The following is a 16,073-nucleotide window of genomic DNA, read 5'->3' on the forward strand; positions in this document are numbered from 1 at the left end:
GTGCTCCTCTTCTCTGCTCCCTCCCCCCATATTCGCAGGTCTCCACAACCCCCGGGCCTTTTCACACCCGCATGGGGACAGCTGTCTGTGGGCTGCAGAGCAGGCACTGCTCAGTCTGTCCCATGCCAACGGCACTTGACTCACACCCAGGTAGCCCACCCAAGATGCCTGATGAGCTATGTCCTGTTCCTTCTAGATTCTTCTGATGTAGAGCGACTGGAAAGATTCTTCGACTCAGAAGATGAAGACTTTGAAATCCTGTCCCTTTGAAAATCCTGGGGTCAGGGGTGGCACCTGTGAGAGCCTGGGGCTCCTGGTGCCACCGCGTTTCATCCATCCCGCCCGCTCGCCTGACGAGGGCCGCGCCTCGTGCTGCCTCCCCCCAGAGGGTCACCCGCTCTGCTCGTGGACTGAGGCTGCGCTGCCCGGGAGGCCTTACTGCTTGGTGTCGGACTGCCCAGCTCAGAGTGCCCGTCAGGGTCTGTGCATCCGCACGTGGAGCCATCTGTTAGGAGCTTCCAGAGGGTTCTCTTGACACTGCCAGCCCCGTGTTAGCGCCTGGGCCTCAGTCCCACTTGCTCCCAGGCGCCGGTTCTGTGGTTGGTTTGAATTAAAGTCCTGTTTGAAGTTGTCAGACACCGACATGAATTTCTGGGGCACTTCCTGAGTCAGAGTCTCAGAAGACCTGTGCAGGCTGGTGTGAGAGGAGCGACAGCCACACTGCGGCCCCACGTCCAAAGACTGGGCTGCTCTCGAGGGGGGCGCGCCCACAGCTGTGTCTTCTCTGCCCAGCCTGGCTTACCAAGGGCTACCTCAGTGGGAGATGAGGTTGGAGGAATGAAGGCAAGGTTCCTCCTTGCTTTGGGGAGAAAAGTATTCAGGAAGTGGGTGTGTGGGAAACCTGAAGATGGCGTGCACAGGACACGGCGTGGGCGGCCTGGGCAGAAGGGCGGCTGGCTGTCCTGGGGCTGCTGCTGGAGCCTGCCCTCAGAGTGTCCCTTTCCAGTGCTGTGGCACTCTGTGGCAGCTTCCCCAGGTGTGGTGACGGGGCAGGGCCTCCACCTGTGACAGTCAGGCTTGAGGGTGGACGGTATGCCTCTCCCAGGAGCCTTCCCCATGTCCTTGCCTTGCTAAGAATTCCCTCCCTTGCCGCTGAGGTGTTAGGTGGTTTAGGGCCAAGAGGGGAAAACCACTTGAGTCTTGTGGTGTGTGGTGGGCAGACACCACAGGGTGGCATCACCTGGTGGCATTTCCAGAACCTCAGCCCTGATTCCAGCACCCACCACCGCCTGACCCTGTGTAACCTGCTGTCCTGGGTCCCAGAGTGCACTCTGCCCCGCTGCTCTGCTGCCTGTCCTGGGAAAGTAGCTTTGCCCTGCTAGGAAATGTAAACAGGAGGGCTTGGGGAACATGGGCACGGCAAGCGTGGGCACCTTTCTCATGAGCAGCTACTGCGGCATTGGCAGGACTCGCTGCTGCTGCTGCTTGTGTAGGTGGGGGAGCTGGAGATCCCTGAGGACACGCACCGGACACTCGGCACTGACTGGCTCACCTGGTAGCAGAGGACACCCCTAGCCCCCCAAGCATTGAAGACATAGTGTATTTCCTTGTATCCTTTCTCCCTTGGGTGTAGTTGGGGTGGGGAAGGAGGGAAGGCTGGGGCAATCTCCATTCCTTGGGCTCTGCGTCCAAGTTCATGGTGCGCCGCTGTGCTGGGAGCTGCAGTGGGAGTGTGTGGGACACCTTGACCAAAGGGGAGCTTTGTCTTGTGTGTTTTGAAAAAGGCTTAATGAAGAGAATGTTGTTCATTCTTAGTAGTATAGTTTGCAATTCTTAATGGCAAATAATAAGTTTCAGTAGAAAACAAACCTTGTGTCTATTTTTTCCTTGTTATAATTGAATGTGATTTTCAGAAAAAAATAAGTGAATGTTTCAGCCCGTAGCATCACACGTAAAGGATGTGGCTGCCTGCATGGCGGGCTGTGGGAGCCTGAGCAGGTGTGTCCCCAGCCCTGGCAGGGGGCCCGTCCTGCCTGCAGCCTGGCTCTCTACCAGCCGTGGCATCAGCCACCTCATACAACCCTAGAAGGAAAAAGTGCAAGGAAAATAGGATTTTAGGAAAGCAAAATGGCGGTTCCCATCTTCAGCAGGAGGAAGTCACAGGAAGTGCCTGGAGTTGCAGGGTTTGCCTCGATTTGAATCACAGCAAAGCCTTCCCCAAGTGCGCAGTGACTGTCCTGGCCTGTGAGAGGCCATGCCTGGGGCGCAGCAGGGGGCTTGGTGAGGACATTGCTCACTTTGGCCAGTGCATCCCTGTGGACAGCCCTGGTATAGGTGTGAAGGGCCCAAAGCCAGACAGGAGGGGGCCCTGCTGGGTCCCCGGTGAGGTGGCTGAGGACTTGTGGCCTCTCAGATGCTGGTATTCACTTCTTATGGCTGCTCTAAAAGATAACCACATTCAGTGCCTGGAACAGCACAGCCTCTTACAGACCCGGAGGGCAGACAGCCACATCGTGCTGTGGGCTCTAGGGGAGAATGTTGCTGTGCCTTTCTAGCTTCTGGATGCCAGAAACTGCTTGGCTCATGGCTCTTTCCTCCAACCTCACAGCCAGCAACATGGCATCTCTCCAGCTTCTGCTGCTGGCATCTCACTTCCTGACTCGGACTGCCTGCCTCCGTTATGCAGACCCCTGTGATGGGCCAGGCATGGTGGCGCCAGCCTGTAATCCCAGCACTTTGGGAGGCTAAGGTGGGAGGATCACTTGAGCCCAGGAAAGAAAGGCTGCAGTGAGTCAAGACTGCACCACTGCACTCCAGCCTGGGCGACAGAGACCCAGTCGTAAGACAACAAAAAAAGGCCCCTGTGATGACACTGGGCCCAACTAGATAGTCCAGGAGAGTTTCCCATCTGAAGGTTCCTCACCCAGGCCTATCCCACAGCCTCTGGCAATGCTTACTCAAAAGTGAAATCCTTTTGTTTTGCCTGGATTTGTCTCTTGGCCACAGAAGGGTGCTGAGACCCACAGCTGCTGCCCCCACAGATGGGGGACCCTGCCTGCCTTCTACTCCAGCACACTGTATGCTGCTGTCTACTCGGAGTGTGCTCTGTAGGACAGATTCTGCCAGGGGTGTCAAATCATTCCTTCTAAGTGTCACTTAAAAGGGGATGCAATGGACCCGGCATGGTGGCTCATGCCTATACTCCCAGCACTTTGGGGAGGCCAAGGCAGGTAGATCACTTGAGCCCAGGAGTTTAAGACAAGCCTGGCTGGCAACATAGCGAAATCCTGTCTCTACAAAAAATTAGCCAGGCACGGTGAAGGCCTGTAGGCCTAGCTACTCAGGAGGCTGAAGTGGGAGGATCACCTGAGCCCAGGAGGCCAAGGCTGCAGTGAGCCAGGATCGTGCCACTGCACTCCAGCCTGGGCGACAGTGAGACCCTGTTTCCAAAAAAATAAAAAATAAAGGATAGGATGAGAAGTTAAGCTCCAGGGTTGCAATGAAAATAGCAGAGTTAACTCAGGTGAGTTCAGGACGTAAGCTGTGATGACACTTGGATGTAGCCTGGCTGGACCCAGCGAGCTCAGAGCAGGGCTGCGACTGTTCAGACCCAGAGTGGGACTCCCTCAACTAGGCAGGAACCAGGGTCCAGAAAGGCCCTACCAGGCCCAATGAAGGCTCTTCTCTCCTGGGTTGGAGGTTCCCATTCAAAGCCAGCTCCGTCCTCAGTCTAAGAAAAGTGAAGCGTTCCACGAACAATTTTCAGGTCGTTTTTTACTAGTGTCTGGAAGACATTTAGGAGAATTCCAACTGATTACCATTTACAGTGATCACAATGAAACTGCTCAGTTATCACTGAACTTCAGAAAGAAAATACAAGAGTGCCATCAGGACAGGGGAGAGGGCAGGAGGCTGCTCCATCGCTCCGCTCATGTCCACACTGCCAAGGTCCCCACCACGGGGATCCCCAGTGCACCCCAGCTCCGGGGCAGAAGAGGCAGCCTGCAGATCTCTGCTGCCGGGAAAGAGCTCCTGAAGTTGTGGGGTCCGGATACCGCTGGGGACGGGGCCTTTCGCGAGTCTCCCACCTCTCGAGGGACTGCAGGGAGAGGTGTCTCCAGTGGGCAGCCTCGGGTCACTTCCACAGCTCCCCCAGTGGCTTCTCTGTGGCGGTGCGGATGACGTCCTCAGAGAGCACGCGGATGTCCTCGTGGACAGCTTCAATGCTTTTGGAAGCATCCACCATCTGTTCCCACCGGGGTTTCAGGAGAAAAAGAGGCTCATCAGCACGTTCCAGGCTGGTCACAGGAGCCCACGCCTGTAATCCCAGCACTTTGGGAGGCCGACGAGGGAGGACTGCTTGTACTCAGGAGTTCAAGACCAGCCTGGGCTACACAGGGACACACCCCGTCTCTACAAAAACTGTGGCACCTGTACTCCAGCCTGGGTGACACAGTAAGACCCTGTCTCAAAACAACACTATGTTTCATTCTGTCCTCTGTGCTCGTGGGGATTTCACACAGGCCGGGCTCTGGAAGGCCAACCTGAACCTCCTGGCACACTGTGGTGACCTCCGGGATACCCCACACCTTTCTCTGAACCTCAACCTTGACAAGTGTCCACGGTACAGTCACCCGGCATTCCTGCCACAGCCCTGATGCAGGAGAAACGTGCCAACTTCCCACTCCTGCTTTAAGCCGACCTCAGCCTCCTTGTGACCCCAACTCCGATGAGTGCCCCACTTGCAGAAGTGAGGCACAGCCCACAGCACAGCCAGGCCCACCCGGTCGAGGTGACTGTCCCTCCAGTCACCTCGCTCGCAAGCGGCGAGTTGGAAGCACAGAGGGCAGACCCTGCCCTGCCCACGCTCCTGTGGCCCCTGGGCACTGCCTGGAACGTGAGGAAGTTCTGCAGCAGAAGCCAGACAGCAGGACCAGTGCAACACTGGGCCTGACTTGTCCTTGAGGGGAAGATGAATTTGGTCCTAACAGCTGTGCTGCACAATGGCATGAACGGTGCGAGGAACGTGGGCAGGGCATAAGCCCGCAGGACAGCCTTCTCTCCACCAGAAGGCAGACAGTGAGAGGGACTCAGAAGTGCTGGCGTCTCAACGGCATCCCGGCTTCTGCTGTCGGGTGGCACAGGACCCTTCTCAAACTTCTGGGACAGCAAATTCTAGAAAATCTGCCAGGGGCGTAGAAGGCACTTGGAAGAATCTAACCATTTCATGAGGTGTGACTGTGACAGGAGAGTGACTCCCTACACAAGGGCCACCTTCCCAGATGCCTCTCGCTGGCCACTGTGCAGCCACACAGCTGTCGCCCAGAACCGCCCAAGATGAGCCTCTCCAAGCGGATGACTGCCAGAGAGAATACCGCACTGCCAGAAAAGGGCGCTGCTATCCCACCTGTGTTCCGGGAAACGAAAAGCTGCATGACCAGCATCATCTGCAGGCACAGCCAGTCGGGCTGGGGCGAGACCCTCGGCCCTGCTCTGGTGGAGGAGCTCAAGGGACTGAAGCTCCGTGGGCCGTGGCCACAAGCAACAGTGCTGGCGCCCGATGTGCCAGAAGCCCTGGCTGCCGTCTGGAAAGAGGCCACGTGGGCAGCGGTAGGCATGGGCGACTGGAGTCTGGGAGAGAGGTAGGGGCTGCGGTTGGGAGGAGCAGAGGTGGCCAGCCTGTGTGTCCACTGGGAGGGGAGAGTCCAGCGTCCTGGGAGTGGAGCCAGACCTGGGACTGCTGAGACTGAAGGAGGCAGGACTGAAGGGAAAGCCAGCACACAGCACCCTCCTGAACTCAGACGGCCAGGTGCGGCTGCAGGGCCCACGCCCAGCGAGAGGCCCGCACCAGAGGACACAGTGGCAGGAACAGGCTGGCACTCGTGTCTGGAGAGGGGCTGAGGATGTGGAGGATTGCGCAGACTCTCACCTGACCTACCGGACAAAGTGCCAAATGTCAACATTTAGCAAAACTCATCGGGTTAGAATTTGCTGGCACTGGGCGGGCGCGATGGCTCACGCCTATAATCCCAGCACTTTGGGAGGCCGAGGCGGGCCGATCACCTGAGGTCAGGAGTTGGAGACCAGCCTGACCAACATGGAGAAACCCCATCTCTACAAAAAAAATTAGCCAGGCATGATGGCACGTGCCTGTAATCCCAGCTACTCGGGAGGCTGAGACAGGAGAAATCACTTGAACCCAAGAAGTGGAGGTTGCAGTGAACTGAGATCGTGCTACTGCACTCCAGCCTGGGTGGCACCGAGCAAGACTCTGTCTCAAAAAAAAAGAATTTGCTGGCACCGAGAACCCCTGAACGACTACTCCCGGGGCTCCACATCTGGGAGGACCAGACGGAAATGGCAGCAGCTTCGCTGGCAGGACTGCGCCAGTCACCACAGGGTGTAATCCTGAGCCACTTCTCAACAGTTCCTAGTGTGCAATTCTGGGATTCTCACCTTCCAGTTCAAAGTCGTGTCTCTCATGAGCTGGTGGAAACACCAGAGCGCCCGCTCCTGGAAAGCCCTGTTCTCATAGCGCTCATGGCCAAACGCTCCCCGCTTGGCAGCATCCGCCAGCTGTAACTGGAGGAACAGGACCAGGTCGGGTTTGGGAAGGCCCACGTCTGGCTGTTTACACCAATCTAGGGAAAAATTCTGCCAAGAAAGAACTCAACAGTTAAAGCTTAGCGTGGTCTAGGTTTTTGTTTCGAAAGTCATAAAAACAGGAAAAAATGAGGGGACATTTGGTGAGGTACCAAGATGTGAGACTGTTTAAATTGTGGCTCTTGTTTAATTTTTAAAACCTCAAACATGTTGGCTTCTCCAGTGTCACCTTCGTTTTTCCTTTGTAAACAGACAAGTGGACAGAAAAGTAGGTAGATAGAATGGCTCCCAGTCCCCGCCACCCACAGCCCAGGCCCCATGGAGGCCCTCCCAGCGCAGCTACAGGCCTGCTGGCCGGGAGGAAACAGTCTATGTAGAGCCCCTGGCAAACCCCGGCCTAGGACGCCTGCAGCAGAGAGCAGCTGGGTCCGGACACAGGCACGAGGTCCTTGGCAGTGTCTTTTCTGCCACACACACGCCAGGGTCTCATCTCCCATGGAAGAGCAGGAAGAAGACAGGCACTCCTAGAGCCTGTTATGTGCCAGCCCTGTGCCAGCCTAGCCTCATCCACTGGCCCTCCTTGCCAGGGCTGTGCAAGCACCCACTTTCCCTCCCTTACTCATCCCATCTCCCTCCAAATGCTGTCCTGTTTCCGGAGGAAAGGTAGGACCAGAAAGGCTGTGACTCCAGGCCACACATCACACAACAGCACAATGAGCTGAGGGAAGGCACCTCCCACGAGCACCTCCCACAGAGCCTGTGGCTCTGTCAGCTGATCCGCACAGCAGGAAGCAGCAAAGGAATCATGAGTCTTGTCCTCCTTATTATACAACATAATACTTCAGAGGGGAAGGACTCAAGCTAACACATGAAGAAATGGCAGAATTAAAAAGTGAGGGCTTGGCCGGGCGCGGTGGCTCACGCCTGTAATCCCAACACTTTGGGAGGCCGAGGCAGGTGGATCACGAGGTCAGGAGATCGAGACCATCCTGGCTAACACGGTGAAACCCCATCTCTACTAAAACAAAAAATTAGCTGGGTATGGTGGCAGGCACCTGTAGTCCCAGCTACTCGGGCGGCTGAGGCAGGAGAATGGCGTGAACCCGGGAGGCAGAGCTTGCAGTGAGCCAAGATTGCGCCACTGCACTCTAGCCTGGGCGAGAGAGCGAGACTCTAAAAATAAAAAAAAAAATAAAAAGTGAGGGTGGTTATCATGAAAAATCACCACATTATCCTCCTTTCTACTGTCTCTTTAAGGGACAGAGCTGGGCGCAGTGGCTCACAGCTGCAATCCCAGCACTTTGGGAGGCTGAGGCGGGAGGATCACTTGGGCCCAAGAGTTGAAGGTTATAGCGAGCTTTGATTGTTCCACTGCACTCCAACCTGGGCAACAGAGGGAGACGCCCTCTTTCAAAAAAAGAGGGAAAAAAAGTACTACAAATGATCCATCTTTGAAAATGCATCTGGAGGCTGGGTGCAGTGGCTCACGCCTGTAATCCCAGCACTTTGGGAGGCTGAGATGAGTGGATCACTTGAGGTCAGGAGTTTGAGACCAGCCTGGCCAACATGGTAAAACCCCATCTCTACTAAAAATATGAAAATTAGCTGGGCATGATGGTGCACGCCTATAATCCCAGATACTCGGGAGACTGAGGCAGGATAATCGCTTGAACCCGGGAGGCAGAGGTTGCAATGAGCTGAGATCGCGCCACTGCACTCCAGCCTGGGTGACAGAATGAGACTCTGTCTCCCAAAAAAAAAAAAAAAAAAAGCATGTGGAAAATATAATCCAAATAACAACTATGGTTCTATCTGTGAAACAATCTCTAGCTACGTAAATGTTTGCTCTTCTTGTTGATAAAACCAAATTAATGTAGCAAAGAGATAAAAGGAATATAAGAATCACAAAACTCTGCAGAGTGATGTGAGGCATGTCACTCGTACTGGCATTCAAGGGCAGTCCTGGGTCCACACATCTGTGCTCGCCCGACAGGAGGCCCAGTGGCACTCACCTCCTTGGCACCGGTGAAGGCCACACCAGAAAATGCGTATCTGTCCACGACGAGGGTCACACCCTGGCTCAACTTTTCCTTAATTAACGGCCTGAAAAAGAGAGGATGCTACTGAGCCCTGGTCCTGGTTTCATAGGCCTTGAACTGTCAAGCTTAAATTATCCCAACAGGCTGTGCGCGGTGGGGCTCACCCCTATAATCCCAGCGCTTTGGGAGGCTGAAGCGGGCGGATCACAAGGTCAGGAGATCGAGACCATCCTGGCTAACATGGTGAAACCCCGTCTCTACTAATACAAAAAATTAGCTGGACATGGTGGCAGGCACCTGTAATCCCAGCTACTCGGGAGGCTGAGGCAGGAGAATTGCTTGAACCCAGGAGGTGGAGGTTGCAGTGAGCCGAGATCACACCACTGCATTCCAGCCTGGGTGACACAGCGAGACTCCACCTCAAAAAAAGAAAAAAAAAAATTATCCCAACAATACAACTCAGAAATCTCATACAAGTACAGCACAGTGATTTGTAACCTTACTTTTAATCCAAAAAGGTCTGGATCTTCTCTAGAAGATGCCATACCCACACCTCCAGCAAAACCCAGCATGGAAAAGATAACCTTACTAGATAGTAACAAACACAACTGGTAAAGTTCAATGTTCCAGAAACACGGCAGGGGAAAGGAGATGCACTGTCAGCTGTCTGGGCAGAAAGGCCAGCACTACCCTGTCGAGGAAGAGGAAAGCACAGGCAAAGAAGAGAGCAGAGGTTGGTGGCGGGGGAAGCATGGGCACAGCCAGCAGGTGACTCGTTCACGCTCATGACCCCTAGCCTGGACTGCAAGGATGTTCTCAACCAAATACCACAAGTCCACCATCATCCCTACAGCTGCCAAGATCACGGATGTACAAAGACACAGGGCCTGACACTAGTGAGAAGCACTGCTCAAGACAGAGAAAGAAAAGTCCGATTCATTCGATTCAGCCAGTCTCACTGGGGCCTTCAAATCACAGGGGCACCGACATAAGGAGTCAGTTGGCCTCTGACAAAGCAGCAGAGGGATGCAATGGCGCAAAGGTGGTTTCCTCAACAAACGCTGCTGGAACAACTGGACATCCTTATGAAACAGAATAAATCTAGACCAGACCGTATACCCTCCAAAAACATAAATTCAAAATGAATCACAGGCCTGGCACAGTGGCTCACGCCTGTAATCCCAGCTCTCAAGGAGGCAGAGGCAGGAGGACTGCTTGAGTCCAGGAGCTCGAGATCTGCCTGGGCAATATAGTGAGACCCCGTTCTCCACAAAAAGCGGGGGCGGGGGGGGGAGACAAAATGAATCACAGACCCAAATGTAAAATGCAAAACTATGAAACTCCTAGACAGTAACACAGAAGAAAACTTAGATCACCTGGGGTTTGGCAGACTGTTTAGATACAAAACCAAAGGCACAGCCCATGAGAGAACTGATTAAGATGGACTTCACGAAAATAAAAACTTTCTGCTTTGTGAGAGACACTGTCAAGAGAAGGAAGGGACAGCCGGGCGTGATGGCTCAAGCCGGGCGTGATGGCTCATGCCTGTGAGCCCAGCACTTTTGGAAGCCATTTGGCGGGATGGATCCCTTGAGGCCAGGTGTTTGAGACCAGCCTGAGTAACAATACTGAGACCCCATCTCTACAAAAAATGTAAAAATTAGCCAGGGATAGTGGCACGCACCTGTAGTACTAGCTACTCCATAGGCTGAGGCAGGAGGATCACTTGGACCCAGGAGTTTAAGCTGCAGTGAGCTGTGATCATGCCACAACATTCCAGCCTGGGCAACAGAGCAAGACGTTTCTCTTAGAAAAATAAGGCCAGGCAGGGTGGCTCATGCCTCTAATCACAGCACTTTGGGAAACCAAGGCAGGAGGACTGCTTGGGTCCAGGAGTTCAAGACCAGCCTGGGCAACAATAGTGAGACTCCATCGCTACAAAAAATTTTACAAAAATCAGCCAGGTGTGTTAACGTGCCTGTAGTTGCAGCTACTTGGGAGGCTGAGGTGGGAAGATCACTTGAGCCCGGGAGGTCGAGGCTGCAGTAAGCTGTGATTGCGCACTGCACTCAGCCTGCATGACACAGAGACCCTGTCTAAAAAAAGAAAGGAGAGAGAGAGAGAGTGAGAAAACGGAAAAGGCAAACCACAGCCTAGGAGAAAATATGTATAAAAGACACATTTTATAAAGGACTGTTATCTAAAGCATACAAAGAATTCTTAAAAACTCAAAAATAAGAAATCAACCAACCCCCTTTAAAAGTGGGCCAAGGCTGGGCGTAATGGCTCATGCCTATATTCCCAACACTTTGGGAGGCGGAGGCAGGTTCATCACTTGAGCCCAGGAATTTGAGTCCAACCTGGGCAACATGGTGAAACCACATTTCCTCAAAAAATACAAAATTGGCCGGGCATGGTGGCTCATGCCTGTAATCCCAGCACTTTGGGAGGCTTAGGCAGGTGGATCACCTAAGGTCAGGAGTTCAAGACCGGCCTGGCCAACATGGAGAAACCCCATCACTAATTAAAAAATAGAAAACTTAGCCGGGCATGGTGGTGGGCACCTGTAATCCCAGCACTTTGGGAGGTGGAGGCGGGTGGTTTACTTTAGGTCAGGAGTTCGAGACCAGCCTGGCCAACATGGCAAAACCCTGTCTCTACTAAAAATACAAAAAAATTGGCCGGGCGTGGTAGCGTGTGCCTGTAATCCCAGCTACCTGGGAGGCTGAGGCAGGAGAATTGCTTGAACCTGCGAGGCGTAGGTTGCAGCGAGCCAAGATCACCCCATTGCACTCCAGTCTGGGCGACAAGAATGAAACTCTGTCTCAAGAGAAAAAAAAAAATACAAAACTTAGCATGGTGGCATGCACCTGTAGTCCCAGCTACTTGGGATGCTAAGGCAGGAAGATCGTTTGAGCCTGGGAGGTAGAGGCTGCAGTGAGCCAAGACTGTGCCACTGTACTCCAGCCTGGTTGAGACCCTGTCCCAAAAAAAAGAGTGGGCCAAAGCACTTAACAGATACCTTATGAAACCAGATACACAGGTGGCAAACAAGCATATGAGAAGATACTCCACATCATATGTCAGCAGGGAAATGCAAACTAGAACAATGAGATACCACACACACCTATCAGAATGGCAAACATCCAAACACTGACAACACCAAATGCTGGTGAGGATCTGGAGCACTAGGAACCCTTGTTCACTGCTGGTGAGAATGCAAAATGCTGCAGCCACTTTGGAAGACAGTTTAGCACAAGCTTGTCCAACCCGAGGCCCACAGGCTGCATGCAGCCCAACACAAATTTGTAAGCTTTCTCAAAACATTACGAGATTTTTTTTTTAAGCTCATCAGCAATTGTTAGTGTATTTTATCCGTGGCCCAAGACAGTTCTTCCAGTGTGGCCCAGGGAAGCCAAAAGTCTGGACACCCATGGTTTAGCAGTTCTTTACAAAAATTAATAGTCTTACCACATATTAAAGCAATGGTGCTCCCTGGCATTTACCCAAAAGAAGTGAAAGCTTATGACCACACAAAATCCTGCATGAGGATGTTTATAACAGATTTATAACTGCCAAAACTTGGAAGCAACAAAGATGTCCTTTAGTAGGTAATGCACTATGGTACATCCAAACAAGGGACTATTAGGGCAAAAAAGACATGAACTATTGGTCGGGCATGGTGGCTCATGCCTGTAATCCCAGCACTGTGGGAGGATCACTTGAGGTCAGGAGTTCAAGACCACCCTGGCCAACATGGTGAAACCCTGTCTCTACTAAAACATAAAAATTAGCTGTGCATGGTCCTACGCACCTGTAATCCCAGCTACTCAGGAGGCTGAGGCAGGAGAATTGCTTGAACCTGGGAGATGGAGGTTGCAGTGAGCCGAGACTGAGCCACTGCACTCCAACCTGAGCAACACAGCAAGACTCTTGTCTCAAAACAAAACAAAACAAAACAAAAAAAAGAAATAAACTATCAAGCCACGGTTAGATATAGAGGAAACTTAAATATCTATTAGGGAAACAAGCAACCTGTAGGAGAATACATGGACAAAAGAGATGTAGCCCTGGGTATTGGGGATAAGATTATTATCTAAAAAGTAAAATCAGGATTATTCTTCATTTTAAATTGGGCTTATACGTGTTTCATCACTTTTCTACAAAGCCACAAAAAGCAAAATCAGAAGAACAATTGCCTCCATAAATTCTAGATGTGTTAAAAAGATTATAAAAAGGGTCTCATTTTCATTTAAGACTTGGAGTGGGGATAGCCTTTCCAAGCAAGACACAAAGCTAAGCCAGAGGAGAGTAATGCAGTGTTTCATGTAACACAGATGATGAGGAACCACTGAAAATTCACCAGCAGGGAACTGGCTAAATGTACCATGGAAGAACTTTTCTAGAGAACATGCGACAACAATGAAAAAGAATGAGAAGGGCAGAGTTAGGGGATCTGTCAGTGCAGAAATCTGTAAGGCAGAGTTAGAAAGAAAGCTGCCAAATAATTTGTATGGTATGACCTCATTTATGTTAAAAAACAAAATTCTAACTATAGTAGTTTCTACATATGTATATAAATGTAAATAAAAACATTGAAAGAACACACATCAACATTAAGTGCTGAATGAAGAGGAAACCTACTACAATGATGTAAAACAAAAAAACGTGGTAGGAGAGTTCATATAAACTCAGTTTCTAATGTATCAATATTAGTTGTCAATTTTAACAAATGTAACATAACACAGCACATAAATAATGGGGAAGGGGGGAAGGCAGGAGTAGTATGTAGGGAGCTCTCTACATACTCTACTTCTTAATCAGTTTTTCTATATACCTAAAGCTGTCTTTCAAACATTAAGTCTATGAGGCCAGGGGTTTGAGACCAGCCTGGGCGATATGGTGAGACCTTAACTCTACGTTAAAAAAAAAAAAAAAATCAGCTGGGCCTATGGTCCTAAGCTACTCGGGATGCTGAAGTGGAAGGACTGCTTGAGCCTAGGAAGTTGAGGCTGCAGTGAGCCATGATCGTGTGCCACTGCACTCCAGCCTGGGCCACAGAGCAATACCTTGTCTTCAAAATAAAAAAAAAAGCGGGGGGGGGCCAGGTGCGGTGGCTCACACCTGCTGTAATCCCAGAACTTTGGGAGGCCGAGGGGAGTGGATCACAAGGTCAACAGAGACCATCCTGGCCAACAGTGAAACCCTGTCTGTACTAAAAATACAAAAATTAAATTAAAAAATAAAGTAAATTAAAATTACAAAAATTAGCTGAGCATGCTGGTGTGTGCCTGTAGTCCCAGTTACTCGGGAGGCTGACGCAGGAGAATCGCTTGAACCTGGGAGGCGGAGGTTGCAGTGAGCCGAGATCGCACCTCCACCTGGCAACAGAGCGGAACTCCGTCTAAAAAAACCCGAAAAACTGAAGTCTATTAGTTATGGGGTGTGGGGAGCAGAAGGACGAAACAGCATTCATTAGCGCCCTTTGGGAACTAGGGCGCTTCACCACCTCTGCTCACAGGACTGCTAAATAAAAGAACCTCAGGCCCCAGCATTACTGTCACTGTCATTCAGAATCAAGTGCGGCATTCACTGAATCTCAGGAGGAAGAGAAGTGGCAAAGGCAGAGGCAGCAATGTGCAATGGTTTTTACACTTGTTCCCAGCGATTTGCAGAAAAAAGCAGGTGCACCGAGTGATCCTCCACGTCACTTTTCTTTTGCAAGTAGGAACTCAGAAGTTTGCCAATTTCAGTTGATCTTTCTAGAAAAAAAGAGAAACACACAAAATACAAGTGAGATCAGGCTTTCCCTCTACATTACAATATAGTTTGGGCTGAATTTCTCCTGGACTCAAGTCTCACTTTGAATTTTACTTTACTAAATCTCTAGACAGGCTTGGATCTTCTGGGGAAGCCAAAGGAATTTCTCTAAGAAATAACAGCAATCTGCAAACAAGCTGGGATGAAAAATGCTTTAGGCAAAAAGAACTCGAATAGAAAGTAGAGACTTCAAAGAAGAAAGCATTTATAAAATTTGTGGACTGGGTGGCCTAAGATTAAGGTCAATGCTTCACTTGAAAACTTTTAAATATATGCTATAAAACCCCTGAAAGCGCGAACAGCCATCAAACAAAACACAACACCAGAAAAACCCACAAAAACGAGACATGGACTACAAAAGAGCTGGAGGAAACTTGGGGGCGAGACCACGGTTTCGCGCGGGTTTACACGTCAGTCATCACCATACCCCGCACTTAAAGACACGCAGCGTGGACCGGGCGCGGTGGCGCGCGCCTATGGTCCCGGCTACCCGGGAGGCTGAGGCGGGAGGATCGCTTGAGCCCGGGAGGTCCAGGCTGCCGCAGGTCGAGATGGCGCCACTGCACTCCAGCCCGGGCGACACAGCGAGAGCCCGTCTTTTAAAATAAAAACCGCGCAGTTCACAGCACGTCAACCGCAGACAACGAAGCGGAGCAAAGAGCCCCTGGGAAGGCAGAGGCACCGAAAGCCGCGGCGCACCGCCCGCCGCGCGCACCCACCCGGGAACCGGAGCAGTTCGGCGCGGTGGCCCGCGGCGCACAGCGCTTCCACCAGCTTGCGGCTCTGCGTGCTCTTCCCCGCGCGGTCCACGCCCTCCAGCACTATGAGAGCCCCGCGCCGGGCCGCCATAATTGTCCACCGCTCGCCGCTTGCGTCCCCACGCCGCCTTCCGGAGCTCCCATTGGCCGGCGTCAACAGCGCGCGCCGTGATTAGCTAGTATTTCCCGGCCTCGGCCAAATTCGAAGGGATTGGCCGGGGCTGGGGCGAGGAAGACGCGCGGTGGGACCGACACCCGCGCCTGCGCCCTGGGCCGCGCCGCCACTGGAGCAGGGTCCTGGGCTTCCGGGGCGGAAACCGGGGCCCCGTGTCCCGTGCGGGCCTCCGTCCTCGGGCGAGCAGGGCCCTTCGCTCCGGCAGGGCAGGTGGCGCGGCGCGGGCTGGACGGCCGGAGACACCGGGTCAGGGCGCGGACGAGGGGAGCGCAGAGTCAGAGGGGCTCCCGGGCGCTGCCCGCGCAGCGTCGGCTTTCGTTGGCCCCTGGCTGCGCACAGCGGGCCCGACTCTCACGGCCCTGCGGTGCCCGCTGCCAGCGCGAGGGCTCCGGTCACGTGATGCGCGAGACGAACGAGCGAGATGCTTCCCGAAGCGCCGGGCCCAGTGCAGGGGCTCAGCCGGGGCTCCTCCTAGAGCTCACCTGGAGCCCGCCACGACTGCGTTCTGGAAACGCTGTGTTTGACAGCAGGGGCAGGATAGGGGGCTGTGTAGACACTGCCCACGTGGCGATTGTAGGAAAACCATGGGATCGATAAATGTTCACTATTGTCCCTGAAGCGCAAAACTGCAGGGCTCTGGAAAGTCCGTGTGTGTGTTGTTGTTGTTTTTGTTTGTTT

General features: G+C 52.6%; 2 protein-coding genes across 7 annotated transcripts in view; one reads left to right on the forward strand and one right to left on the reverse strand.

Moving 5' to 3' along the window:
• ATG4B (autophagy related 4B cysteine peptidase) overlaps window positions 1–1,868 on the forward strand; it is a 37,258-nt gene extending 35,390 nt beyond the window's left edge. For all 3 annotated transcript variants that reach the window (XM_054477389.2, XM_063648446.1, XM_063648447.1), the window contains one exon: window positions 197–1,868. In XM_054477389.2, the coding sequence (XP_054333364.1) occupies window positions 197–270 (74 nt within the window). In that variant the 3' untranslated portion in view covers window positions 271–1,868. The remainder of the gene's footprint in view (window positions 1–196) is intronic.
• Window positions 1,869–3,756: 1,888 nt separating this feature from the next.
• On the reverse strand, window positions 3,757–15,463 carry DTYMK (deoxythymidylate kinase). Of its 4 annotated transcripts, XM_063648448.1 has the most exons (6): window positions 15,182–15,463; window positions 14,296–14,404; window positions 11,344–11,460; window positions 8,616–8,706; window positions 6,457–6,654; window positions 3,757–4,246 (listed from the first exon to the last, which is right to left on the reverse strand). In XM_063648448.1, the coding sequence occupies exons 1-6, from the start codon at window positions 15,309–15,311 to the stop codon at window positions 4,136–4,138; spliced, it is 756 nt and encodes a 251-aa protein (XP_063504518.1). In that variant the 5' UTR covers window positions 15,312–15,463; the 3' UTR covers window positions 3,757–4,135. The 4 variants fall into 4 exon arrangements, with proteins under 4 accessions (XP_063504518.1, XP_054333368.1, XP_054333367.1 ...); XM_054477393.2 differs by lacking the exon at window positions 11,344–11,460 and having other exon boundaries at window positions 6,457–6,582; window positions 15,182–15,418; XM_054477392.2 differs by lacking the exon at window positions 11,344–11,460 and having other exon boundaries at window positions 15,182–15,418.
• Window positions 15,464–16,073: the final 610 nt, after the last annotated feature.

Source organism: Pongo pygmaeus, chromosome 11 (genome assembly GCF_028885625.2).
Source record: "Pongo pygmaeus isolate AG05252 chromosome 11, NHGRI_mPonPyg2-v2.0_pri, whole genome shotgun sequence".
Classification (NCBI taxonomy): domain Eukaryota; kingdom Metazoa; phylum Chordata; class Mammalia; order Primates; family Hominidae; genus Pongo; species Pongo pygmaeus.